The 27179-nt window shown below is 39.6% G+C and overlaps 1 protein-coding gene across 4 annotated transcripts in view; it reads left to right on the top strand.

Annotated features, from left to right (window-relative positions):
• The window catches only part of anks1b (ankyrin repeat and sterile alpha motif domain containing 1B), a 267248-nt gene that overhangs the window by 156443 nt on the left and 83626 nt on the right, over positions 1–27179 (top strand). For all 4 annotated transcript variants that reach the window (XM_085252154.1, XM_085252151.1, XM_085252152.1 and 1 more), the window contains 2 exons: positions 5445–5581; positions 20918–21104. In XM_085252154.1, coding sequence (XP_085108280.1) covers positions 5445–5581; positions 20918–21104 — 324 coding nt within the window. The remainder of the gene's footprint in view (positions 1–5444; positions 5582–20917; positions 21105–27179) is intronic.

Genomic DNA, 27179 nt, shown 5'->3' on the forward strand with positions numbered 1-27179 from the left:
CACCGAGCATATAAAAGGCACAAGAATTTCCTTTGGGATTAATAAAGTTCTTATCTCTTTTATTAATTTTTGTATCAGTATAGTCAGTATGTGAATAAATAAATAAATAACCTGAGCAGCAACTGTACTTTGTCTGAAATGCAACAGAAGATCAGCTGATGTCTGTTTATAGTAGAACTCACAAATTCAGCATGAACACAATTTCCACTCAAGGTGGGAACAATGGCAACTTCTGTACAAAAGGGCTATTCACAAAATATAAATACACTGAATGACTAAAAATACAGACCAAAAATAGTACTGAATTGGCCTCGATTTAATGAGGATCTTAAAGATTATTACTCTCAATTCCCTGTGTGGATTTAAAGTTATCCTAAGCTGAAACCCCAAACCACAGGGATTGGCTAAAGCATCTTTGCTGTAGTGCATGGGTAAATAAAACTTTCAAACTTCCTCTTTTTTCGATTCCAACTGTAGTGTTAAAAAAACACAGAAGCTCAGCTGTAAGTTGACACTGACTTGCAAGGTTGCATGCACACACATACACTATACATATGAAATACCCCCAGAGTGGCAGAGAGGCAGAACTGACAGCCCAAAGAACGTGTCTAAAATTGACAGTTTTTGTCTTGTTAGATGACCAGGAAGTGGACAGCTGATTGAACGCTTGCGCACACCGAGAATTCACTTAGACACACGGGTCCTCTACAGGGTGCTGTAAAGAGCAGGGCAGCTGGTCTTGGATCTACACAGAGTTATATTTGAATATATCCAGGCTCTATTATAAGACACAGAAACTGTACAATGAAACATTTCGGCGCTTCCCAGTATCAAGGATGTGAACAGGTACAACATCCATCAGAGATTACATTTCGACACCCATACGCATGTGCACTTTTGTATGCACACTAACATACAAACATGTATTCTCTTTGGCAAGGACAGCTAAGAGTGTTTCCCAGGAGTGAGCCCAAGGCACATGTAAAGGAAGCAGAGTCAGAAACAGACAGATTCACACACACATCTTACATCCATCATCAAAAACAGTGTTGACAGGCTTATTCAATAGGACAAAACCTCAATCCCTATCTATATATAACCCTCCTTCCTTTTTTCTCTCTCTCCCATTTTTTTTCACTCTTTATTTTATCTATTTACGCCCACATTTAAACATTGATTCAGCTCCAGGCAGTTCTTTTATGGTGCATGCGCGTGTGTATGTGTGCATGCGCATGCTCGTGTGTGTTTGCAAACATGTTTGATAGATGTGAGAGCATGCTGTGAAGCTGTGTCACTTTCCCCCTGCAGGACAGATGTGCCTGCGTGATTGTGTGGCTTCACGTCTGCAGCCAGACTGTTGAAAAATCAAAATCAAAATAGGATGGAAGATGGTAGCAATTTCTAAACCAGGATCAGACATTTTTGGTTTTAAAGCTGCTTCACAATAAAACTGGTAACTTCAGGTTGCTGGAGTATATAGAAAATCTTCCATGAAAAGAAATACAGTTCTTTTATTTATTTATTTAGTATTTAAGGACTTCAGGGAGTTTTAGCTGCGTCTGGAAATGGTCTCTTATGAGGTTTACATCTTTGCAAATCGTGTTTCTCTCTGTTGCTCGATTATTGTTCCTGCTAGCATTTTCTCAGTGTTTATGATTTCTTCTCTAATGAGCCTCATTCTTTTGTGTTACTGTGAAAATTGGTCCTACTTGCTGTTTTTCTGGATTCTTGTTAAAATGCTGTTTGGTAGATTTTTGAAAAATCTTAAGTTATTAGATGTCAATAAAGAATATGCAATTATTTCCACAAGAGGCAAATTTACCTCTGTACACCATCACAGTAGATTTTAAACCAAACAAGAAACAGTGCTTCATTTTTAGGAGCTTAAAAAAAATTGGACGAATGACTGATAAGCAGTTGTGTGGCAAGGTGAGACCTGCTCTATAATTGTACGACAGACTGAACTGATTGAAGATCCGAAGTTGGGTCCAATTATATTTGCTTTTGGTAGCTTTTTACTGGATACAAGGCCCAGAGAGATGTTGATAAGAGTGAGAGGCCATCATTTTCAATCAGAGAGATGCCAAAGCTTTAGAAGTGGCGCAACCCACAGTGTGGATATAATGCAGTGCGGTGGATCTTATGTTAAAGCGTGAGCTCGTATTACTGTCAGTGGAACTGGCTTACTAGTATTTACTGATGATCTGACTGCTGATAGAAGTACCGGTAGCTGGATGAAATGTCAGATTTAGCCAAATGGATAATGACCTAAAGTGTACTGAAAAAGGATCCCAAGAGTTTCTCAGAATATATAAGAAATGATATATTCTTTCTGTGTGGTTGTTAAATGTTAAAAACAGATGGCAACAGTGTTTGTCAGCTAAGACCAGCTACACTGAATGACTGTAAATGGCTTCATCTCAAACTTATAATCCAGGGCAGAAGCTTCATTTGATACACCAGACACCGTATCTGCTGTATTTTATTTCTTCTCTATTTGGCTCACTTTAATTTTGGGCTGATTTCAACCTTTTAGACTGAATATTGTTCCACCAGGAATGTCTTCAGGGATCTAATGCATCTGCTGCTATCCTTTTTTTCTTATTGCTTTCTCAAAAGTTACCATGTTCTTTTTAATTATTAAAAAATTCTGTCATAATAAGTAACAAAAAAATGTAGAGTTTACTTTCAATTACAGTAAAAAGAAAATCTGAATACAACTTTATTTTTATCCTTTTCAGTTTGTTCACAAATAATTTGGTACCTCTTCTTGCTTTTTTTTTTTCCACATGAAGATTAGAATTCCTCCTCTGCAGGCTGACATCCTGGTAAATGTAAAGTAAAGGCGTTTGTCGCTCATTAAATTACAGGACGCTGTATGTGTCATTATGCAAAACATCAGCAGCAGCCCCACATTTCTCCCTTTTTTATACATTTGTTCTTTTTGAATAGGTGAAGATGATTTGTGGGAGTTGTGAAAAATCACACCATCAACGACATCCAAGTTGAAACAACAACAGGGAGCACTGCTTTTATTTCAGTTTCCATTTGAAATGAGCTAAGTGGACCTGCCACATAATTAAAAGTTATGCGATTATCTTGTAAGAATGCAGTGTTCTGCTGGGACACCGTGCGTCTGGGCATTCATATCAAAGTTACCCACCTTAACATTGTTGCAGCCCAAGCAGATGGCAGCACTCTCCCTACATAGGAGCAAAAATAATCAATCCGCAGAACTAATTAATTCATCCAATCCAGGATGCACAGGAACAAGCCTGAAACACTACCAGAGGTCCAATGCCAGATGCCACAGGACACCACCACAGAGCTGCTGGCCCATTTTAGAACATGCTAGAGCTCTATTGGTGGCACAAGTGGGGGTGGGGGGGTCGTACATACACGTAGTAGGCACGTGGCTTTAATGTTGTCGCTTTAGTTAAGAAACAATCCCTGGAAATCAGATGAAATATATAATTCTGTTCTTAGTGCTGTTGTGTCAGTGTGTACATGTATGCACACTTGTGAGGTAATAGTCCCGACTGGGTCTCACACCTTAATTGGATGATATTCTGGCATCTGATCGAGTCCGTGTAGGCAGGTGGTAACTGACAGAAAACATCTAGCGAGTGTGTGTGTGTGTGTGTGTGTGTCTGATGACAATATTGCGAGAAAGCTGTCTGGGTATTGTGTCTCTTCCAGTTGAGTAAGACAAATGCTTTCTCCCACTGAAAGTTAATTCAGTCGACTTCAGCACTTTTCTCTTCTTCCTTCCTTTCTGGTCTTTTTCTTTTCCTTTTTCCTCCCCTCTTCTCTGCTAAAGGATCATGCACTGGGGAAATTAGCTCAGATACTCTGTAATCAACTGCACACACTGAGTGTGTGTATAGAAAACTGAGATAGACATCAAACTGCTCTGGACAGCAGTCACGTTTTCCTGCTGTGGTTGTTGCTGAAGCTTGTAAAATTACAAAATGACACTCGCCTCTCTTTGGTTCTCTTCAGTGATAAAACTGTAACTACCAAGTCACTGTTAGGCGGAGGTACTGTACATAATATGACACATTAGCCATTTTGCTGAATTCTCATGTGTTTAGCGGGAACTAGAAAATGCTAACACGCTATTACACCACCTATGTTTTGTTTCCTACATAAACTATTTTGCTGTCTATACTGCTTCATGCTGGCAACTGATATAGTCTGAAAAGACTGGCTAAGCTCTCACCTGTTTTTTCTAAAGACTGAAAACCGAGCACTGGGGAGATGCGATAATCTAGTTTGCTTTTTTAAGAGCATTTACATGCATCACCCATAACATTATGACCCCTTACAAGTGAAGTGAATGACACTGATTATCTCTTCATCGTGGCAGCTGTCGATGGGCGGGACATATTAGGGCACAAATGAACATTTTGTCCTCCAAGTTGATGTGTTAGGAGCAGGAAGAATGGGCGAGATTCAGGATTTGGGACAGTCGGACCAGGGCCAAATTGTGATAGCTAGACGACTGGGTCAGAACTTGTGATGTGTTTCCGGTCTGCAGAGGTCGTTATCCATCAAAAGTGGTCAAAGGAGGGAACAGTGGAGAACCAGCGACAGGGTCCAGGGCAGCCAAGGTTCACTGATGCATGTGCAGCGTTAGGGTTGGCGTGTGTGGTCAGATCCAACAGATGAGCTATTTTAGGTCAAATTGCCTAAAAAATTAATGCTGTTTCTGATAGAAAGCCGATAGAAAAAGCAGTGCATTGCTGTTTGTTGGTATGTGGCTGCATAGGCATAGACTAATCAGGGTGCCCGTGTAGATCACTGTCGCCAACAATGAGCATCAGAGTTGGATGGGAAAAGGTAGCCTGGTCTGATGATCCACGTTTTCTTTTACATCACATGGAAGGCCGGGTGCATTGCTTACCTGGGGAATACCTGGACCCATGATCCACTATGGCAAGAAGGCAAGTCGGTGTCATACTCCGATCAAGCATCTGTGCAATGAGCTGGACAAACAATTCCAATCCACACACAACTTACAGGACTTAAAGGATTTGTTGCTAACTTCTTTGTGCCAGATATCACAGCACACCTTCAGTGGTCTAGTGGAGTCCATGCCTCAATGGGTAAAGATGGTTTTTTCAGTTAAAGGTGACCCAACAATATTAGGCAGGTGCACATAATGCTATGCCTGATCGGTGTATATTGCAGTATTTTGACTGGATGTTGTTAAATGTCTGTCCCATAATACTACATTTATTCTGTGTTATTTTGTTCCTTGACTTTAACTGTGACTCTGTTTACATGCAGAGTTTAAATCCAAACACATCTGCTTGCAAGTATCGTAGAAATGGTAATCTGGCTTTAGACTCCGCCCTCCTGTGGATGATGAAGGGGGTACAAAGGGCAAGTCTTCCCCTCTTCTTTTTACTTGTCTCTCACTCTTTCTCTCTCCCTCTAAGGTCACTTGTCCCATGTAACGGTGAGTGAGGGGGAGCATGGTAACCATGGCAACTGCTCAACAGGACCCACACCGGACTGCTCGCCCCCCTCCCCTGACACAGCCCTGAAGAGCATCGAGAGAGTCATCCGCCCACAGGTGAACACACACACAAACACAGACAAAAAGACTAACAGACACACACACACTAATGAATGCGTTGTAGAAGCACCTGATGCATTATTGAACATCAGAGCATCCACCCACAAGTAGCTTAAACACCTGCACACACACACACACACACACACACACACACACACACACACTGACACACACAATGGTAAACATCTCTCTGTTTCTGTTTGTCTCCCTGTTTCGTTTCATCTACCTTCCTCTCTCTGTTCCTGTTTCTAGTAGTTTAGATTATCTAAAATTTCCATTATGTTTGTGCTTATAGGCATCATATTCTGGTAGCAAAAACTCAGACGGTCCTTTTAAACCAGGGTTGGAAAGTTTGACTGTGTTTCTGTTCTAAATGTGATTTAACTTCCATTCTCAGTGTCTTATTTTGGTCTTATTTTAGAATATTTTCTTTAGTCACAAAACCTGCTGGAAGTCTAGCCTGTGGGGGCACGTTTTGCACCGCAGGTATAAAAACGTCAAATTTCTGTATTTGAAGAAACAGCTTTGGAAGACAGGTATCTGCTGTGTCATCTGTGAACCTCCACGCTGACATAATGGGGTGCGATTGAGAGATTGTGGTCTGCTGCTGCACCAGCTACACTCTTTTTAATAATTCAGTTGTTGATTCATGTTAACTTTCACCTTTCACCAGCATCTACATGTTGCATGCAGCTGGGTTGTGCGTTGACTGTGGTCAGAATGCGCACCAGTAGCTTGCCAGTCACTGCATTATTTAACAGATTTTTCCGACTGGCGCATTAAATTAATATGATTTTAAAATTTAGATTTTATTTAATTTGTCTCTCTCTCATTGAGGCACCAGTGTGCATGAGCTTGAACTGTATTGACAGTTCACGCTTGCGCCTCTTTGAAATGAATGTGTGTGTAAGGAGAGCCTACATTGATCCATTTGTTAGAAATGCTAGTTGATCCCATCTCATCAGCTCCTTGTTTCACCGTTAGATTTTTGTCAATTACAGACTGCTCCATATTTGTCACATGTGTTTTTAAGGTGGTTTTTAGACATAAGCTAAAACAGTTAATTTGGTGAATGTATGTTATTCATATTTCTTCCTGTTTGACCTGAAAAGATGGTTTAAAAAAAAGATGTGATGTCCCAGTTTACTTGTAAATAGACTGGTTCTTATGTAGTGCTTTTCTGTTCTACTTAAGCACCTAATGGGCTTTTTTACGACATGTATTTTTAACCCATTCACACACAGATTTATACAAGCACTTTTTTCTTAGTCTAAGTACATTTACACACACATTCACTCTCAGGAGCACTATCACTATCTTGCCTAAGGATACTTTGGCTTGCAGACCACCAACCTTCTAATTAGTAGATGATCTGCGCTGCCTCCTGAGCCACAGCCGGTCCTGTACAGCCTGCATCTGCCACACTGTCTTCACTAACACAGGAAACTATATGATACATTGTGAAAAAAGGTCCCCCGATGAATAGGCCTATATTACTTTCTTTTCATGCTGGGAGTTATATAAACTCCTCTTGTGTCACTGTCTCAGTAGCTGCTGTACCTGAATCTATGCAACTTCACTGTTTATTTTTTAATGCTAATGGCACAGATGGTACAACATTGATCACCTGGTGATTATATTGGAAAAATAATGATGAAGATTGCCGAAACACAAAAAGCAGTCATTGCTAAACACAACGATCCTGCCCTTAACCCAGCACAACTCCCCATCTAGACAGATTCGTTTTTGTCGTTGTAGCGAATCATTTGTTCACTATAATAAAAGTCTAATGAGATCTAGATGAAAAAGTCAAACCCAGACAGACAGAAGTTGAAGTTCATCGTCTACTGCTTAAGAAACAGAGTCATTTATGGATATTTGTATGAAATTAAATTTAAAAAAATGCTTCATTAGGGTTATTTCAGTGAAGGAACCTCCTGTGAGCCAACTGAAGTGTGAAAGGAATGTGTATTAAATGTGTATCAGCATCATTATATCACAGATAGATGCTTTGCCTGTATTATAAAGCTTTCAAAACTTCACTTTCTGTGTACACCAGCAGCAGAATTGATTAATAATAATATGCCTCTGATCTTGAATAACTTCAAATCAACACTCGGCGATTCAAACGCAACATCGAATTAAGTTCATTAGAGACTTGAGATTAATTTATTCCTCGCTTTTTTGGTCAATGGGAAGATAGTATCAGACACCCGAGCGCAGCGCGAGCGTTTCGCACCTTGATAATTAAAGGCAGTTGTTTCTCAGTGAGCAGATGATGTGTGACATAACACTGAAAAAAATATTGAACTCATCTGCTTGTTTAATGTAGTGTAGTAACTATCATGTCAGTGTTTTTCAAGATTTTCATTCTTGTTGAAGATTAAGACATGGCGTGAGATAAGTAGACCTTCTGACTCTCTGAATGGCCTTTACTCACCACAGCATCTTCTCTTGTTGCCTTGTTTTCTTCACCCACCCCCACCCATTATCATGGGTCTATCTTTGGCATGTTAACTAATGTGCGTAGAGGGATCACATGCGGCGCCCAGCGGGCCTCCTCTCGGCTTGAAGCGCACATAATCAAGGAGCACCAGAGTTCAATTTTATAGTGCTTAATTAATTCTCTAGAATACATTTCATTAGATTTTAGTGCTCCCGCTGGCTATTTCAGCAGTACACACAAGCAAGCAAAAAGTTAGTGAACCCTCTGGAATTACCGTGATTTCTGCAATGATTACTCATATTATGTGGTCTAATCGTCATTTGACTTGTGAGGTTAAAACAACCAAACACTGGTGCTTTTCATCTCTTTTCAGACTGATTAATCACATTGTGCAGGCTGGAATAAGCAACAACATCCATTAGATGTTTCCTTTGGCTAATTATGAAAACAGTAAGCATCTCAGTTAAGCTTAGGTCAGGAATCTGAATCCAAGATCTCATTTAGTTATTTTTATTTGAAAAATGCAGGTCAGTGGCTTATTGCATCTTATTTTCTTTTCTTTTCTTTTTCTGCACTGATATTTTCCCCTGGTACAGTTTGAAATTCAGTTTTTCTCTTAGTATTTGCAAGGCGTCCAGACCTTGAAGTAGAAAGCAGCCCAAAATCATGATGCTTCCTCCACCATGTTTCCTCAAAGCAGTGATAGTAGTTTTGTGTGATTTGCCTTTATGCTTCAAAATTTAGTTTACCTTAACTTTTTTGTTTGTTGTTATTGAGACCAGGTGTTTCCTCTGTGGTGCTAACAGTATTCTTATTCAGCTTTTTCTTTCTTTCTAAATTGGAAACATAGATTGCAGTTTTGTTCCTACATTTGAGGGTTTTTTTTTAACTTCTTGCAGGACTATACTTTGTATGTTACATATTTGCAGTAAAATTACTTCTAAGCAGAGGAGTACTGCAGCACTCGTGAATTTGCTCTCTTTGTGAACGATTTGATGATTAAGGAACGTGTAGGTCTTTTGTAATACGCTGTTGTGTGCATCTCTGAAATGTTTTTTTCTAAAATCCTGTGAATGTTATTGAGATATGACTCACACTGGCCACTCTTTGTCAAAAAGAGCAAATTTTGTGAGTAACCACACTTTAGGCACCTTTATTTGCTGAGAAAGGCACCTCTCCAACACCTCCAGTCTCATCTCCTTAATTGCGACACCTGACTCCAAGCAGCTTTGGGGGAAACTGTAAGCACAGACAACCTTTTACTTTTTCTGACCTGCACCATCAGTGTCTACTCAGTGTGTTTGATAAAGACATGAAAACTCTGTGTTATTCGTTTGATCAGATTGTGTTTTAATAAACACTTACCGGCCACTTTATCAGGTGTTCGGCTGTTCATTATTGCAAATTAAATTCTAATCAGCCATTCAAATGGCAGCAACTCGATTCATTTAGGCAGACAGACATGGTTAAGGCAACCTGCTGAAGCCCAAACTGAGCTTTAGAATGTGCAAAAAAAGTGCTTTAAGTGACTTTGAAGGATGCATGGTTATTGATGCTAGATTCATATGAGTATCTCAGAAACTGGCGATCAACTGATTTTCCTCCAAACAAGCATCTCTAGAGTTTAGAGACTGGTCCCAAAAGGAGAAAATATCCAGTGAGCGACTGTTCTCTGGGCAAAAATGCCTTATTGATGGCAGAGGTTGGAGTGCTTTGAGCTGGTAGGAAGGCAACAGTAATAAGGAAAAAACACATGAACACATCGAACCTTGAAGCAGAACAGCAGCAGAAGACCAGATCGGGTCCTGGTCCGGTCAGCTAAAAACAGGCAATTGAGGCTACAGTTGGCTTTAAAAAATGGTCACTAGAAGGTAGTAAAAATGTTGCCTGGTCTGAGTTTTGATTTCTGATGTTTTGGTGTGCAGGATGTTTTCTTTGCACACTCTTGGCCCCTAATTTAGACTTCTATGGGAAGTCTATTTCATAAGTTAAGATGCAGCCATAAATTCCTTTTAATCATAAACCAGATCATTCCACGTGAACTGACATGCACCTCCTGAGAAATGTCGCTATATGTCCGAATGACACAGCCAACGACTGAATAACGCAGAAGGTTAAGGCATAAATTACGATATAGACTTCCTAGAGAAGTCTTAATCTGGCAAGAACCAACTGAGCATAATTGACATCATGAAGAGTTAATAAACTGAGTACTCAGTGAGAGTTACTGAAAACAAGCAGTTTATCTCACCCTGATGGTGAGATTTTCTGCCGAACTGGCAACGTAACAATTGCATAATGGTGCAAGATCAAGTGATTTGCTGCCACGGTCTCTTTTTGCAGTGTGCCATCCCCCAAGACAAAAACCTCTCCAGTTCTGCTGCAGTGACTCAAAGTGTATACTTTTGTCATAGACCCCTCTATGGGGACAGGGGACCTGTTTGTTAAAAGTCCTTAGAAGCAGTATGAAATTAAAAGTGTGTGTGTGTGTGTGTGTGTGTGTGTGTGTGTGTTGCCCATTACTAAAGCTCAGGCTCTAATTTTTCTTTTGCTTACCTAATGCGAATGTCTGCAATACTGGGATCTCTCTCTTATACACCCATTCACACCCACCCACACACAGAAGAATATGTGGAAATACAGTATGCATTGCACACATTCAGATCTACCTACCCTGGATCTGTCACACTTCAACACTTCCTTGATTGAGCTGATAGCTACCCTGGCCACATGAAGACAGTCAAACACACTCAGAGAGTAGATAAAGCGAGCCAACTGCTTTCTGATGCTGAAACATGGAGATAATACTTTTCCCCTTACAGAGGCCGAGAGGATGCACAGACGCACACAAAGTCCATAATAAAGGCGCCAAGTATGACACCGCTGTCACTCTGAAAACATCACCAGAGCATTCAGAAGGATGTCAGCCTGACATGTGAATGATGTGCCTGTGTGGAAACCCCATGACTTACTGTACAGTCCCATATTTCCAAATTATTGTAGTTAAAGTGCTCTTGAGCAAGGGACCTAAAGATCCTTATTGTAACTCAGTGGGGGGAAAGGGTGTTGATTTTGGTGGTGGATAGTGGATTGTTTTGACCAGTCCGGAGCAAGTTGATATGTGTAATTTCAACATCAGTGCAGAGTAATTTTAAGATGACAGCATAATTACAGTAAACAAACAGGACCGTCACAGAAAAGACTGCCTGCCTCTGTTAGCACCAAAGACACACTTATAAACTGCCATTTCGGGACAGATCTCATTGGAAATGTGAAAAGGTTAAAAACACTGAAAACTTGTTGTTCTTCAGGACAAATGGAGGTAAAGTTCTCAGACATTATTGTGATAGCAGATGATAAACCAACCAATCTATCCAGTAAAGAGATTGTCTTAAAGGCTTTTGTTGATTTTAGCCTCAAATTTAATCACTCTTCTAAGATGTGTAAAAGATTTAGTAGTATTATCAGCCCCACTGTGAATCAACACCTAGCTTTACAACTCCCATGCATAATTGTAGGCTTTCTGCTAGCTTGTGGCTTGTAAACAAGGCAGAAAGTTTTATGCAGTGTGTTTTTTGTCTTTTTTTTTTTGGTGGTGGTGGTGGTCTCTCTGGTCTCTGCCAACAAAGTAGCATGACATCCATTTTTAAAGTGTTGTTTGCACGCCTAGGTATACATCTTTAATCAGCGTCATACTGAAAAAGACCATCAGGAGATCTATAATAAGATCTTGTGATGTCATTGTGTTGTCTAAGAACCACCTTGATAATGTGTAACACCCATTTATGCCATTTATGCACATATAACACATATAAAAAAACACATTTTAATGTCACAACATTAAGACCTCACTTATATCCTAAAAAAGTTCATATCCACATCATATGACGCCCATCACATTGCCTAGCAACCACCTACCAACAAGATAAAAGGACCCAACATATAAACAACATCTGACATGTGTATTTTTTTTCTCAGTGTGTACGTTAGATTTACATTGCTTTTGCTGATACCTCAGGTTTTACTGTAGGTATTAACTTATATTTGCAAGGATCATTTTTGTTGCTCAACAGCTTTAATAATTCCACTTCAGCCATCACACTTGAATTTCAACAAAGAAAAAGTAGCAGTTGGAACTGACAAGGAAGCTCTTTGGTGTAGTCACCGTCAGCTTTATGGAAAGGCCCATCTAAAAAGATCACTGCGCCCTCTCAGCTGAATTCTGCTGATATAACTAAAGTATTAGTTAAATTAAAGTTTACTGTTCGCTAATGAAAAACATAAAAATGCACATTGCTGGTAAGTTATTCCAGCTCAAACTGAGGTTAATTATTCAGTTGGTGTTTCTGATGCAGTCACCAATGAGCCTGTGCAGGTCAGACTCTGCAAAATATCCTTGATGTCTCTTTGGAACTGAGGAGAGGTCATTCATCAGCTTATGCAGCTAGTCTTGATGACCCTACTTGAACTTTGCAAAACAAATGGAACTGTGCTGAGGGCACTCTGCACTCACAGTCATATATATGCAACTTTCCCAGTATGTGGTAAATTCATTTAACCGCTTTGCATCTGTAATCTAACACAGATATATCTGCATTTTCTGAGTTGGTTTCTGTGAGTGTGCTATGTGTGTAAGGTTGTAATCAAGCAGACAGGTTAATGATTTTGGTTTAAAGTAGCAAAACAGTGGTTATCGCTGTTGACTCACAGCAAGAAGGTCCTAGGTTCTAATCCACTTCCCAGCTGTAAAGTTTGCATGTTTTCTCTGTCCATGCGTGGACTTCCGCTTCCTCCCACGGTCTAAGACTGTGACATCCAAAGACTTGAAATGTATGTCAACTGATTATTGGCTGTAGGCCCAGTGTATAGGTGTATCAGTCTCATGGGATTCACTCAGCTTTAAATGGAAATTTATGTAAATTTAAAATAACAGAACGTGCCGTGTATTTTAGTTTACAGTCTCTGATTTGTGGGCATAAATGTATTCCTGTTTTTTGTTTTTTTTTAATAAAATGTGTAATAGCAAAGTTACTTTATCCAAATGCCCCTGTCAAAGTTGAATGCTCATCCATTATATATGCTCTGACACTGACCTTGTATTCTGTACAAAGTCAACACATGCTTGTGAATTGTTGTCACCGTTTGTGCTGGTGGGATCTAAATGCTCTCTCTATTTCTCTATATATTTATTGATTTATTTTGAACTTCTAGAATTATCACATTTTCTTGACTAAAACAAACCTCTAGAATCTTCACTCAACACCTCACAGACTGATTACGAATCGCATTGGCGTTTAGAGCTCATTCATCCTTTCACTCCCATCAGTCAGTTAGATGCTGAGGTTGTTGCTTGTGCCACTTGCCGGCTGCTGTAACAGTGTTGCTCCTGTTAGTTAATCTCACAGGAAGTTTGCTCGGATTTGTCTGTAATTACAGTAAACACTTGCTTTATATTTCCATAAATACATCTAAGTGTTTGTGCCAGCTCTTCATATGGCCCACATTGTCGTGTGTTTGTGTAACAAAAGACGAGAGAAAATGGAGAGAATGGGGCCCTCGGTTTATACTGTTCAGTTCATTTTTCTCAACCCTTCCTTACTCCACCTGGACATTTTCAAGTTATTGCAACAAGTAGGAGACCTTTCTGTGTTTGTGGCTAAAGAGATTTTCTTTCCCAGCCGGTGGCCCCAGAGGACAGACTTGGGTCATGCACTGCTAATAGAAGTGACTCAAGCTAATACTAAAATCTCTCAAGTGGGAGTTGCACATCTCAGCTTTTCCCTGCCGTTTTCTGCCTGTATTAAAAGGATTTGTAACCGGGATTTGGATGCTTTCAATAAATGATGCATTTCATACATATCATTGGTTATGAGCCAAGAGGACTGCTAATCTCTGCTGGCCTCTGCATCACATTTAAATCATCTGTCACAATAGATTTGGTGGGAAAACAAGTTCAGTGCTTGGTAACAAACAGAAGGTAAATTACTTCCTGGATTCCTCACAATCTTAGATGATGGAACAAAATAAAAGACTGTTTCATCTGACTGAGAGATAGAGCAAATAAACACAAGGGATGGCAAGCGATAGCAGAGAATGGTGGGGAGGACACTTACAATTCTAGGAAGATTATTTTGTGTGTGTGTATCATGTTTACATATCTTTGTGGGGACCAAAAATTGGAAGTTTACTATACTTGTGGGGACAAAATGCCCATCCCCACGAATTTGAAGGCATTTTTGAGGCTCAAAAAGTGGTTTTAGTGTGAGGGTAACAATTAGGTTATGGTTAGGTTTATGCTAAGACCTAACCATAACCTTAAAAGGTTAATAGTCTGCACATAATACCTCAACTGGATACAGGTCCGGGATAAAAGAGTAGGAGAGCCAGATTCCAATAATATTTTATTCCACATGGAAATCATTGATTGGAAAATTGGACCTGCCATCACCTGAAATTTAAAACTTTCTTCATTAGCTATTAGGTTTAATTTTAAAATAGACTAAACCTTTAATCCACATTTGCCCATTTTAAAAACCACAAACTAAAATGTTTAACAACCAGGTGAGCAGTATGTTTAGCAGATAGATAAATAGATAGTACGTAGAGCATGTAATTAGTTCAAATGTTGAAAAAGATTTTGTATATTAGATGTAAGTGCTCCTACGTCCACATTTATGAGTCACAGAGGAAGAAAGGAACAATCCCTTCACAAAAAGATCTTTAGCATGGTGTTACTTTTTCAGAGAACATCTACAGTATTTTAATGGAGGAATAAAAGTAGAGCAATTAACTGAATGAGCATGCGTTGTCATGCTATCTGCCATCAGCAGATTGGTCAATTGGTTGTAAACGGATGGGTATGGTTGGGAATAGTATTCGGGTAGGCTGCATTGTTTAAACAATGCTCAGCTGAACCAAAGGTGTGTCACCCAGTGTGGTCTTCTGCTGCTGTAGCCCATCTGCTTCAAGGTTCAACATATTGAGGATTCAGAGATGCCCTTTTGCATAGTTTGGTTGTAAAGGTATGCATTTTATGTAAACCCTAGAAATAGCTTTATGGGAAATCAGCAGTTTCTAAAATACTCAGACTGCCTTGTCTGGCACCAGCAATTGTGTCACCTTCAAATTGTATACGTTGCTGAAATATGTCTCCCCCTACCACCACTTCCCCTGCCAGTGGCGGACCCCCTCAGACATCGGTGCGTTGGTGGTTCTTTGTGTCCGGGGATGGGCGTCCAGGTACACACCGGCTCACTCCTTGGCGGCCGCTTATCGGGGCCTGGAGCCTGGGGCTCGCTCGGGCCACTTCGGAGGTGGGGTGCCCCCGGCCTCTCGGCCTGGGGCTCGGTCACTCAGGCGCAGCTGGCTGCCGGCGGAGCTCACGGGCGCGTCACTGCAACTCCCCCTGGCTTCTGCTCCGCGGCTGCTGAGTGAGCCCTCATCTGGGACTCTCCTCAGCTCTTTCCGGGACAGTGGTGCAGCTGCCCCTCTGTTGGTCTTCCTTGGTCTCTTGTGTTCTGGGGGCCTCTGGATGTCTGGAGTTTTGATCTCCTCCACACCTGCTTCACGCCCTGGAGGACGGGGCTGTGGCCCCCCCACACCCTCTAGCAGATTATTACATGAAGGAACCTTTTAAAAAAACAAAAAACAAGCGCGTCCATGCTCACAGGTGTACACACGGGTGATCACAACCACAAACTACACCCTTTTTGGCTCCTACCTCAAAGCACACTGTGTTCTGTTGATCTTATGTGCTGCACAATAATGTTTAATATTTAGTATTTACTGTCATATTCCCATATATCATTGTGATGTTGTTTATTCTATTACTCTTGTTCTCTTCTGCTTGCTTTCTTTTTTCTTTCTCAGCAGGTGATCCAGGTGATTGATATATGCATTTTTTTTTCTCTGCCCGTTCTGTTGGTTTTTGTCTTTTGCCCTTCTCCCCCGTCCCTCTTCTCAGCTGTTTCTCTTTCCCTCTTTCTTTCTCCCCTTCTTTCCCCCAGTCAAGTCTGTCCCATATTCAGCAAGTGAAAATAAAATAAACAATAAAAGGTGAATCAAATGGACCATTACGGCAAGGCTGGGATGGTCAGTTTGGTAAAGTAAATCCGTTGGGCATCTTTCTTTGCCTTTAGACAACAATTCTGATGGCAAAAGAGCCAAACGGGACAGGCCAAAAAAAAAAAAAAAAAAAAAAAGAAATATGTCATGCACTGAATGCAGCTTTTTAAATTCAGTACATGATTTTATTTTATTTTATTTTTTATTGATTAGCATTCAAATATCTCAGTGAAGACAGAACAAAGATCTACCACAAAGCAAGAAAGCATGAGACAAGGCTAATCTCATGCTTTCTTGCTTTGTGGCTAATCAAAAGGTATTGGCTGACATATGACATATTTCTTAAGGCAAATAATGAAAAAGAAGTTTGATCATTACAAGAAACACACAAGAAAACAGAGCCATATAGCTGAGTGGGGCAAAAACAGCATGCATCAAAAGAAAGTGTACAAAATCCAGAGATGAGCAGCGGAATGCTACTTGTAAGAGTTGCAGTTAAGAGTTTGTTTTGGAATTGGGGGGAAAAGGAGGTTTTAGATGTTTACTCCTTTATCTTTTCTATTCTCTTGTTCTTCACTGCCCTCTGGAAGCAGAAGCATCGTCAGCTCGGCTCTTTTGAACATTTTGCCTTCTTGTTTGTACGCTCACATCTTTCTGTGGACGTGTGTGGCAGCTGAAATAAAAGACAGACATATGCTATTTGCAATGCTCCGCATTTGGGATCATTACCTCTAAGCTAATGTTAACAGAGGACGAGCTGCTGTAGCAACTGAAAATATCAATTAAAATCTAACCATAATTAACTTTGAGTCTACTGCTCACGTTACACTAACAAAAGCAACATTTAGAGACAAATAAGCCTCATTCTTTGGTGTATTTGACATATATTATGTTTGGTTTTTTTGCATTGCTTCCCTCAGAAGCATAGTAAATATTTCTGTGGGGAGTTTCATTCATCAGAAGTGGTGATATTTCTACCTTCTAATCATGAGATCAGATTCTCATGTTATTGATTAATTACCGCACAAATGCTGGGTTGCAAAAGTGTCAATTATTAGGATTTCAACACACGTAGTTTGTTAAATGACCTTTCCCCCCCTTTGCTATGTTGTTAAAGGAAGGAAAATGGTTTCTTCTAATGTTTAGTCATGCATGGTGTGTGTGTGTGTGTGTGTGTGTGTTCCCGTGTGTGTGTGTGTGTTCCCGTGTGTGTGTGTGTGTTCCCGTGTGTGTGTGTGTGTGTGTGTGTGTGTTCCCGTGTGTCTATGCTCATTAATCCCCTTCCAATCGGGCACGACATGTTCATTAGCCCGCTGCCTGTTTGCATTGTTAACGCTAAGCCTCAGCCAGAGCTATGGCACATGTGCATGTTTTTTTTCTTATATGCGTTAATGAGTGTGCGTGTGCAGGCTCTTAACAAGCACAAGTCTAGAGAACAGACACATTTAATAGTTTGAAAGAAGAGGAAGACAAATGCACATAGATGAGCTGCCGATAAGTACAGTAAGAGAGGGATGCTTTAGGAGCAGTTGATGTACCCATTAAACTCCCTGAAGACGGAGACACACAAAGGCTCAGATTGCCACTTTAAAATACCACGGTGTCACATTTGAAGGAGTTCACTCATTCTGTGTTCACGATTGCTTAATCTCATTTTGAGCCCTCGGTGTTCTGTTGTTAAGCTTCCAGTAACACGTTTTGAGTCATGTCACACATGGCTTGTAGCAGTGTCTTTATTTTCCACAGATTATGTACGCTTTAGATCGCAGAGACCTGATAACAACGCCTAAGTTGTCGGTTTGTGTAGAATTGCTTCTGTTACACGACCAAAGACAAATGGAAAGACTAATGAAGAGAATACGTGGCTTTGACAGCTAGTTCTTGTAATGTCCCTCCCCTTGCCCAGTCAGTGTGTTTCCCTGTTGTCTCATACATCACCGTCTTTACTCCCTGTACCCTTTCTGGGTTGTTGTGATCTTGTCTGGTTGATGCATTGGTCCTTTAAACATCCTTAGACTCTGTTGGTTTCTGCTGCTGCTGCCGTGTAACTCCCTGGTGACTGACTTTCCACAAAAAAAAAAAAAAAATGAACTCTGTGCCATATTTGGTTCTTTTAGCTTGGACTTGAGCAGTGGTGTATCCTGAAGTGTTCACTCTTAGCTGGATGTCATTTTCTCTCTGTGTGTGCAAAAATTCTTCTTCATTCTTCAACTTAAAAGACCAAACACACTGCACCAAATTGATCTTCAAGTTCAGTAGTGGTGTACTTTGGGGTGGATTTCTTTCTTTTATTGGTAAAGTTAGTTGGAAATGATTGTAATTTACTAAAGAAATGGAATAAACAGCTCTACCCCAGCCTACCTGCACCCTTAAAGCTCACTCAGCATGGCGTACCTTGTCTAATCGATGCAAACAAGCAGAAAAAAACTGTCAGATTTTCCCCTAAGCTAGCTTAAAGGCTGCAGCTTCATAAATACTGCACAGACATGAGAGTTTGGGTTAGCGTTAGTATTCTCACCCAACAGCACTTATTTCCCAGAATAGAGAAAGATATCCAGGCTTTCAAATTTATGTTAAATTAATCATTCTTTCACTGTCCTTCCTTTTTTTTGTACATTGTCTTCTCTTCCTATTTTCCATTCTTTTGTTCTGTATTTCAATCTCGTACCTCTTACTTTCGTCAGTGATCGCTTGCTTTTTGGCCTGATCCTCCCTATCCTGTTTCAAATGTTTACCTCTACTCATTGTTTCTTTTGTTTCTTCCTTTTTATTTCTTAATTGCTTTTCTTTTCAGTCGGCGTGTCTTCACTTTTTCCATTTTTTCATCCTCACTCAGCCTTTTCCCCTGTTCTTGTTCTGCTTTTGTGTTTTTCATCCCAGTTTAGTTCGGCGAATATCTCAAAGCCCAATTTGAATGCGTCATGCATAGAAAAGAGCGTCCTCTCCTCCTCCTGCTTTCATTTCCTTTTATATTCTTTTCCCATCTCTCAAGGTTTCATTTTCATACCTTGAGTCACAAAATAGACCGTGAAGGTCTTACGAAGGTTGTTCTGTTGTGCGTGTGTGTGTCTGTCTCTCAATATTTCAGGATGATATTTTGCGTTCAGAGTTCACTCTATTGATTCCCTTAGCATACATCCTTTGAGTTGTGATTGCATATACATGCACCAGCAGGGTTTTGACTGCCTGAGTTGTTTGTGAAGCTTAGCAGCAGGTTGTTGAGAGCTGCAAATGCCTCATTATGTAAGATGTGTTTACCAGATGCCAGTCTACAGTTTCATTTGTCCCCTGTCTCACTTTATCACTCACATTTGCGTCTTCTAAGCAGCCATTTTGGCTCGCTTCTTTTTCCTGTTCTACCTCTGTCATCTGCTATCTTGCATCCCAGTTTTACGTGAGGAAAAAACAGATGTCCATATCTTATGTTATACACATTTTTTTTTTGAAACAATAGGAATACATGCCTTGACTTAAAACAATGCCTTTGTGTTTTTGCCTCATATGGTGTATTTTCATGTATGTTTCCACATGTTTCAATAAACTGCTGCATCCATTTCTCCTTTTCCTAGCAGTGATTGCACCACCCATAAACTCATCCAGAAAATAATAAAATAAAATAATAAAGGGATTTGCTTTTGACTATGAGAAAGCACAAGATCTTCAGCAACAGAAGTGGATCTTTCGTATAAAAAGGAAAATGAAAATAAAGGGCGAGAGGATCAAAACAAAAATAAGGAAAATTGCTTTATTGGTAATTAAAGTTATTAGCTGGTCCCTGTGGTAAAACGAGTGATGAAAAACAGATAACTCTTCTTACATCTCATGATGAGTGGGAACATTTATTGAGCTGCAGGCAACTGCATTTTATTTTTGGTATAAATCAAAAAGGGGCTGTTTGTTCAGAGAGAACTGTGTTTCTCTAAAGCTGTAAATTCTTGCAATTGCAATTCTTGCAATGGTTCCCTTTTAGTGGCGATCTGGTCATGAACAACATAAAGCTGCAACACAACATAATGTAATGTAGGATCTGACTTAGTAAAAACCTAAAAAACCTCATTCATAAACAGGAAACTGATAAGTTTGTAGCATAAACCTATTCGCTGGAACGTTCAAGACAATTCAGTTACACAGCAAAAAGCATTGAACACCAAGCAGAGCTCTTTATATTTCTCGTATACGAGGGAGGCCCGAGCCAAGTGACGTTCCTTCCACTTGACCCCAGTTGCTCTCGTCCGCTCCCTCGTAACACTGCTGTGTGTGTGGTCAGAGTGTGACCCTATAAACAACTTCCCTAAACCTGCTGGTCTGGAAGCCCAGCAGTTCATCTAAACAAAAGGCACTTAGACTAAAACAGATATAGATATGTTTATCATACCACAAAACAATAAGCGAAGGTACGACCTCTCCCATGCTCCCAGGATGTGGGTGTGAATGCCAGAACACTCTGGAATGCACACAAAGTCTTTGCAGACTATTAAGGATCAACCCTCTACCAACATGACATTGATTATAAAACTCTAAGCATATATGAGTAGATATTTCTAAGCATAAATGACAATCCAACAATATAAATCTAACAGAAACAGGTCATAATAACACAGTAATCAAAAGATATACAAATAAGTACCCTGCTACTAGGAAAATGTGAAACTGAAATCGCAATATACAAAACCATACTGAGAGTTAATTTTAAGTTTTTTATTCAGACGGGAAGCAAAAAAAAAATCTGTCTGGCAAACCTTTTTTCAAGCAACCCAAACAAAACCAAACACTCAAACAAAAAAGTTTTGGACTCTCAAACCCTTCGTCTTCTCTTCTCCCAGCCCAAACAGCGCACCTCTCTGTCTTCATCCTTGGATGTCCAAAGGCCGGTCAACCACAGCTGTGAGCCCAGCGAGGTGAGCTCTTCCCTCGGCTACGCCAGCTTCAGCACCAGTCCCCCCGCCAGCCCTCCGCTCAGCCCCAACCAGGAGGACTCTGCAGGTTCCAACGACGACTGTCAGCTCACAGGTAAGAAGCATTAAATGCCCTTTACCTTCAGTTTTCCAGTTACAAAACAAGATGATCATTATTGAAGGCCTGAGCCTCAAGTGAGAACAAGTCTTTTACCTGGAATGTAATGACATCTCACTTCCCCGAGGGGAAGGAGGGGGAAGCAACACAGATAAGGAGTAATGCTGTGCTATTTATATAACCCTTTGCATTAATGTAATGGCAGCAATCAAAGCTACTAAAACACTTCTTCCTGTTTTAATAGATGCAAATTAAGACTGAGTAACTTTGGAATTAAAGGGGAAGTGTACAAGTTTAAGGTGGCATCTAAAGGGCTGTTTTAATTATTTATTGTTCTATGAGTGTCTTTCCTAACTAATTTATCATTTGGTCAATTAAGAAAAATTATTAAAGAGATTTATTCATTCTTTGCTGCCTGACCAAAAAATCTGTCATATCAGTTTGATGAAAAATAACATGGTTGTGAATAATGTGGTTTTTTTGGATATTCACTAACATGTTGCCTGAATTATTCTTTATTTTTGGATTAGTGGTGTTTTATCATCAGAGGGGTCTATTCTCAGTGAAGCATCTGTAGAGAGGGAGTGAAATGTGGTTTGAGCTAAAATGAAAGGGAATGTAAAATCTGTTCAGAATATTTAAAATGCCACATTTCTCATGTGTATAAGCCAGCTGGTGTCTTGGTGACCTCCTCTCTAACTAAATATCTACTCTAATAATGCATAACACACATATTTTATCTGAAAGTGAATATAATGACTGCTTGTATGTTTCGCCATGTGGTGCATCATTTTTCTTGCACTTGGGTTGCTCATTATAACATAGCTAAGCCCACCTTTTTTTTTTTTTTCCTCATGTTTTCCTTTTACATGTTGTCACTGTTGCCTTGGTGTAAGTGATGCTTAAACTCTGACTGCATAGGAACCAAATAAAACCCTAATCTCTTTGTCCTGGGTCCCAGGAAATTCAAATCATATTTCTACTCATTCTATTCTGTTGGCCATAACCAAGTGGCAAGCACCTTAGAGGCTAAGAACATGTCTGAGAACAGCTGGAAGGTGTACAGAGTGCACCATGAAAGCTGGATCATTTCTGACTGAGATGAATTAGAGATCATGATCCAGGCTACACTAGGCAGGCAGACAGTTTAGCAACAGCAGGAGAACACTTTATCTTTCAGTTAGGCAATGCTGACTTCATTCATCAAAATAAATGAATAATATCTCTATTTGCTACTACTTGCAGATGCTGGAGCCACTCAAGCTATTGCTGAAAGGATAGTCATATTATTAGTGCAAACATATTAAAAGATGCCAGTTTGGGTTTGTTTGCATTCAAAGTTATCAGCACATCCCAACACAGACACATTAGCATGATGTTTTTAGATTATATGCCATTTTAACTTCTTAAACTGTGTTTGCATAATCTGCCCTAGACTTTGTTTTGACGAATACAGCCACACCAGCTACTTTTACACAGCATCAATTACTGCAGGTTGGCTCTGACACCGAATGCTCAGCGGTTAGTTAGACCTGTCGGGTAATGCAGGTTCACGGTTATGAAAATGCAACATTTTCAAAACTCCCATTTTCCACAAGCAGCGTGTTCCTCTCACTGGCAAAAATAATGGATTATAATGGATTCCCAGAGGACTCGTGATTTTCTCCTCATCAAAGAAACACCGGTAATTTTCCAAACAGTGAGAATTTAGTCAGATGAAAGCATGTGAGCAACCAATCAGCCAGGTGATCTGGAGACTACAAACTTAAGACTTTCCTCTGTCTTTTCCCTTAAAGCTAAATGCATCAATGCTTTGCAGTTGTTAACATTTTTTTAAACTTACTATTAAATATTCACCAAAAATCTTCTTTGCTTTTGCAGAGAACTCCACTAATCATGGCAAGCCAGTGAAAATGAATGTATTTAGCCTGATATATTCACCATTTTAAATGCTTGTGGGGATGTAACGAACAGATTAATGTTAGAGATTAAACTATTACTACTGAATAAATCATGTTAAATATATTCTTTTTAGTCTGGCCTTTAAAAAGCAAGATTTTAGGGTAACAATATAGCAGATGAATCGCACATCTGTTCAGCTTTGATGCAAATCAGGATGCAAGCTTGCTGGCTATCTTAAAAACTAGGCTCTGAGACATCAGCAAAAAATTCTCTGTTAGTCCAGTGGGGAGTCGCTTTTACTGTCACACCAGATGAAACACTGTTTCATCATTAGATGCTCTCCCCCGCTGAGTTACAAAGTTTCTTCTCCAAAAGGAATATTCGGAGTAATGAATGAGGTGTTCATATAAGAGTCCCGTAATCAGTGCATCTGAGTCTTAAATCTGCACACGTGCACATTTCACTGCATTTATTTAAGCTCACAAAATAAAAAAGTAGCATAAATGCTAATTGATGCAAGCATGTTTACTATTCATGTGCCCCTTTTTAAAAAATTGTGACTGCATATTTATGAGTTTGACACATTTTTAACATCATGGACTTTCCATTACCATGTATGTCTCTGTGTAAATTAGGGAATATTTTTGAATATTCCTTAAATTATAAAAAATCAAGTCGTTCATGCGACGATTTCTACTCCTGGTTTTATGTGTGTATGTATAAGGTGGCTATAATGTAAAAATGGCACTTTAAGGTTTGATGGTAGTTAGCAAACAGGAGAAAAGTCAAAAGTGGAAGTCTATTACAGCTGTCAAAATGTTCTGAGAAATAAAGAAAAATGAGGCTCCGCTCAAACGTCACCAGGTAAAGCTAGCATGACAGATGTACCAGAAATATGCACCACCACTGGAGATTAGAAGTGGGTGAGTGAATAGTTCTAAGTCAACACTGAATATTATTTTTGCTTGAAATACCAAGTCCTACAGTAAATCCCCCTTTTTATTAAAAAATAATTTTTGTACGTTTATGTCGGCACAATGTAATATTTAATTTTCAATATTTAATTTAAGTATTTCTGTATTATGAGATATTTATTTCTGACCTTCGTTTCCTTGGTGTCATTTCCTAGAACCTCGTTTGTGTTACCATAGTGATAAAATCCCTGTTGTCATGGAAAAGTGGTGGCCTTGGCGATGGTTAGCTTGTGACGTGGTAATACTTCCTTCTCTCACCTGGCTTTCAGTCCAACTGTCCCTCACACCCGCAGCTATCGGGCTTCCAACAAAAGAGGCAAAGCAAGGGAAGCTGTCCAGGCAGGAGACATATTCGAAGTGTGTGTGTCTTTGTCTGTGTGTTTCATCCGGGAGCAGTTCAGAGACCCTGCTAGACTTTGATCTGAGTAGAGCCTCAGCAGGGGAAAAACACATTCATTATCAATCCACAGGTGCATGCACACAGACACACTCATGCACACAGGCGTAAAACTGAATGAGACATCTTCATCTAGTATTCCTATTGAAGCATTGCGGTGGTATTTATGTTACAAGACTGTGTTATTTCCCTCTTAAAGCTACATAATGAGCCTTGGCCTGTCACTGATATCTGGTGGATGACTTCTGAGGACAGAAACTGAGGAGCAATTATTGATCACAGTCTCGAAAATCTCTTCTTTTTGACTTTTGAAAACATTGCCTGACACTATGTAAATATATCGGGCATGGATAGTGTTCATAGTTGAATTGCTGAGTGGATACATAAAAATTTAATGGCTTGCAAGAAGGTTCTCGTGCTTAAATAGGTTATCAGTGGCTCATTTAGAATGCACAACCACTTAAAGTGTCTTTTGGACACTGTTGCCTAAAAGGCATCCCACTTCTCAGTGCATTGGATCAATGCATTGATCCTGTACTTAATAATTATGCATCCAATTATTGGTTGAATGAATGCAATAACATATACTGTACTATGTAAGAGATTTGCTCTGTTCATAAATATTGAAAGATGAACAGAGTGACAAACAATCAGTTAAATTACATTCCAGGTTATTTACAGTCATGATTGGCTAACTTACTCTAATTGTAAACAATCTTAAGAATTTACCATATTCAAAAAGGAGTAAGCTAAGTGGCTAATCATGTATCTGTAACATTTTAATCATGAGCTGTTCAAACTTTTTAATACATTTTTATTTTCATTTTAGAAAACATACTTTTTCACTCTCCTGGAGAATAGGCACGAGTAGACTGATACCACTCATGTCCTTATTTGTAGACTGTAACTACTACTATTGCCTATTGCCTAAGTACCTAAAGGCTGAAGTTCCTTGAGTGACCACTTGGTGCTGGTTCCAAAAACGAGTCAGTTCTTATAAACTTGCATCGGACCTGAGATAAAGTTTTCTCAACTTCCAGGCGGGCAACTGAAGCAACTACCAGTGAGAGTAAAGATTACTGTTGATTGATACGTGACCTGGTAGGAAATACATAAATACATTAGATGGTCACCTAGGCAGCTGGAGCGTGGAATATCTGCAAGCAACGAACTGTCAGCTTTAATGCGATATGCAATGAGCAAATGGTTCCCAGCGTGGATGTAGCTTAAACCTGTGAGAACAGAAAGACTTTCCCAAAAAGAAAGTTTCTTTCTGAATGAAGACACAGTTGTGACTGACCTGACGTCTGCAGAGAATGTATTCCAAAGAAAAGGACCACAGTAACTGAAACACTCAGCACACTTGGATCTAATAGTCACAAGATTTGCACCTGGTGACCTGAGAGGTCTAATTGGGTTATAGACACTGAACCAGTCGGAGATGTAATAGTGAGCCAAACTATTGAGAGCGTTATGAACTAATAGAAGCATTTTAAAGGTAATTATGTGTTGAAATAGGAGAAATGACTTTAACACTGGGGTAATATGTTCAAATTTCCATGTAAGGACTTTGACTGCTGTTGTCAAAGTTGTACTATTGATGGTTTGGATAGTCCAGCAAGTCGAGTGTGACAAAAAGCCGTTCTGATGACCTTATTGATATGATTATCATAACTCTATTTATCCAGTATTATGCAGTCTATGGATGGACCTTGTTAAGTGCAGGACATCATGGTGGCCGGATACATCTTTTATTTACAGTCCATGTTAAAGACAGAGTATATATTAGAGACTCACTAGCTTGGCTCTGTTAATAGCTGATACATTATCCCGTTAACCTCTAATTCTTTTTACAGGATTGATGTGTCATATCATTTCTTGATGGGTGTGACAACTTTTAACTCTGTTCTCCAGAAAACAAGTAAAACATTTTTTCTAAAATTTCAAGCTCTTTTACTTAAAGACTTGATTAAATTTACTTTTCTTGATTAAGTCCTTGGAACTTAGTCTTTGGCTATAGATTAAAAACATGAATCAATAAATCCATTTTATCTCTATTTTTCAGGAGGAAGCATCACATTACTATTTTAACCTTTAGAGCATATAGAAAAAAATCTTGTTATAAAAACTGGCTGCTGATGCAGACATACTAAAATTTTACATTCTGGGGGAGGGATTGTCTTCTTATAATGGATGTGTAATGCCTTATCACCCTGCTTATGAAAACCTATTATATAAGTCCTACAGCACTTTATAGATGCTGCCAGTAATGCCTTCTAAATATGTATACCTCTATTTGTTCCACTCTTTCTCTGGATGTGTGTCTCCCTCACTCTCCTTGCTTGAAGTTCCAATACCAGGAATAGATTGGCACCCATTTATTTTTCTATTTCATTTTTTTTCCTCTATTTTTTTTCCCTCCTCCGTCTTCTTCTGCTACGCTGCTCATCCCGCCTGCTCTCTCTACTTATTAGCATTATAAGGCCTATTGTGGGGTTGCCATGGTAACAAGTGGCTTACAGAGAGAAAGAGAGACAGCGAGAGAGAGAAAATGAGAGAAAGGAGTATATATGTATGTGGGTACAGAAGGCAAAAAGTCACAGAATTCAGAGGATGCCAGTGAAAAAGAGTGGGTGAGAGAGAATGAGCGTCTAATGTTGCAGAGGGGGTGGGGGAGCCTGGTGATGAACAAAATTCAGGCAAATAGAAAGAATGAAATGTGAGATTTCAGGGGGCTGGTTTGAGAAATTAGGACAAGAAAGTGAAGGGAACACGTTTTTCCTGGCATTCCATAAAAGG

The sequence above is a fragment of the Mchenga conophoros genome, linkage group LG17 (genome assembly GCF_057382185.1).
Source record: "Mchenga conophoros isolate Kocher_MC1m ecotype Shallow Benthic linkage group LG17, M_conophoros_male_GT1.1, whole genome shotgun sequence".
NCBI lineage: Eukaryota > Metazoa > Chordata > Actinopteri > Cichliformes > Cichlidae > Mchenga > Mchenga conophoros.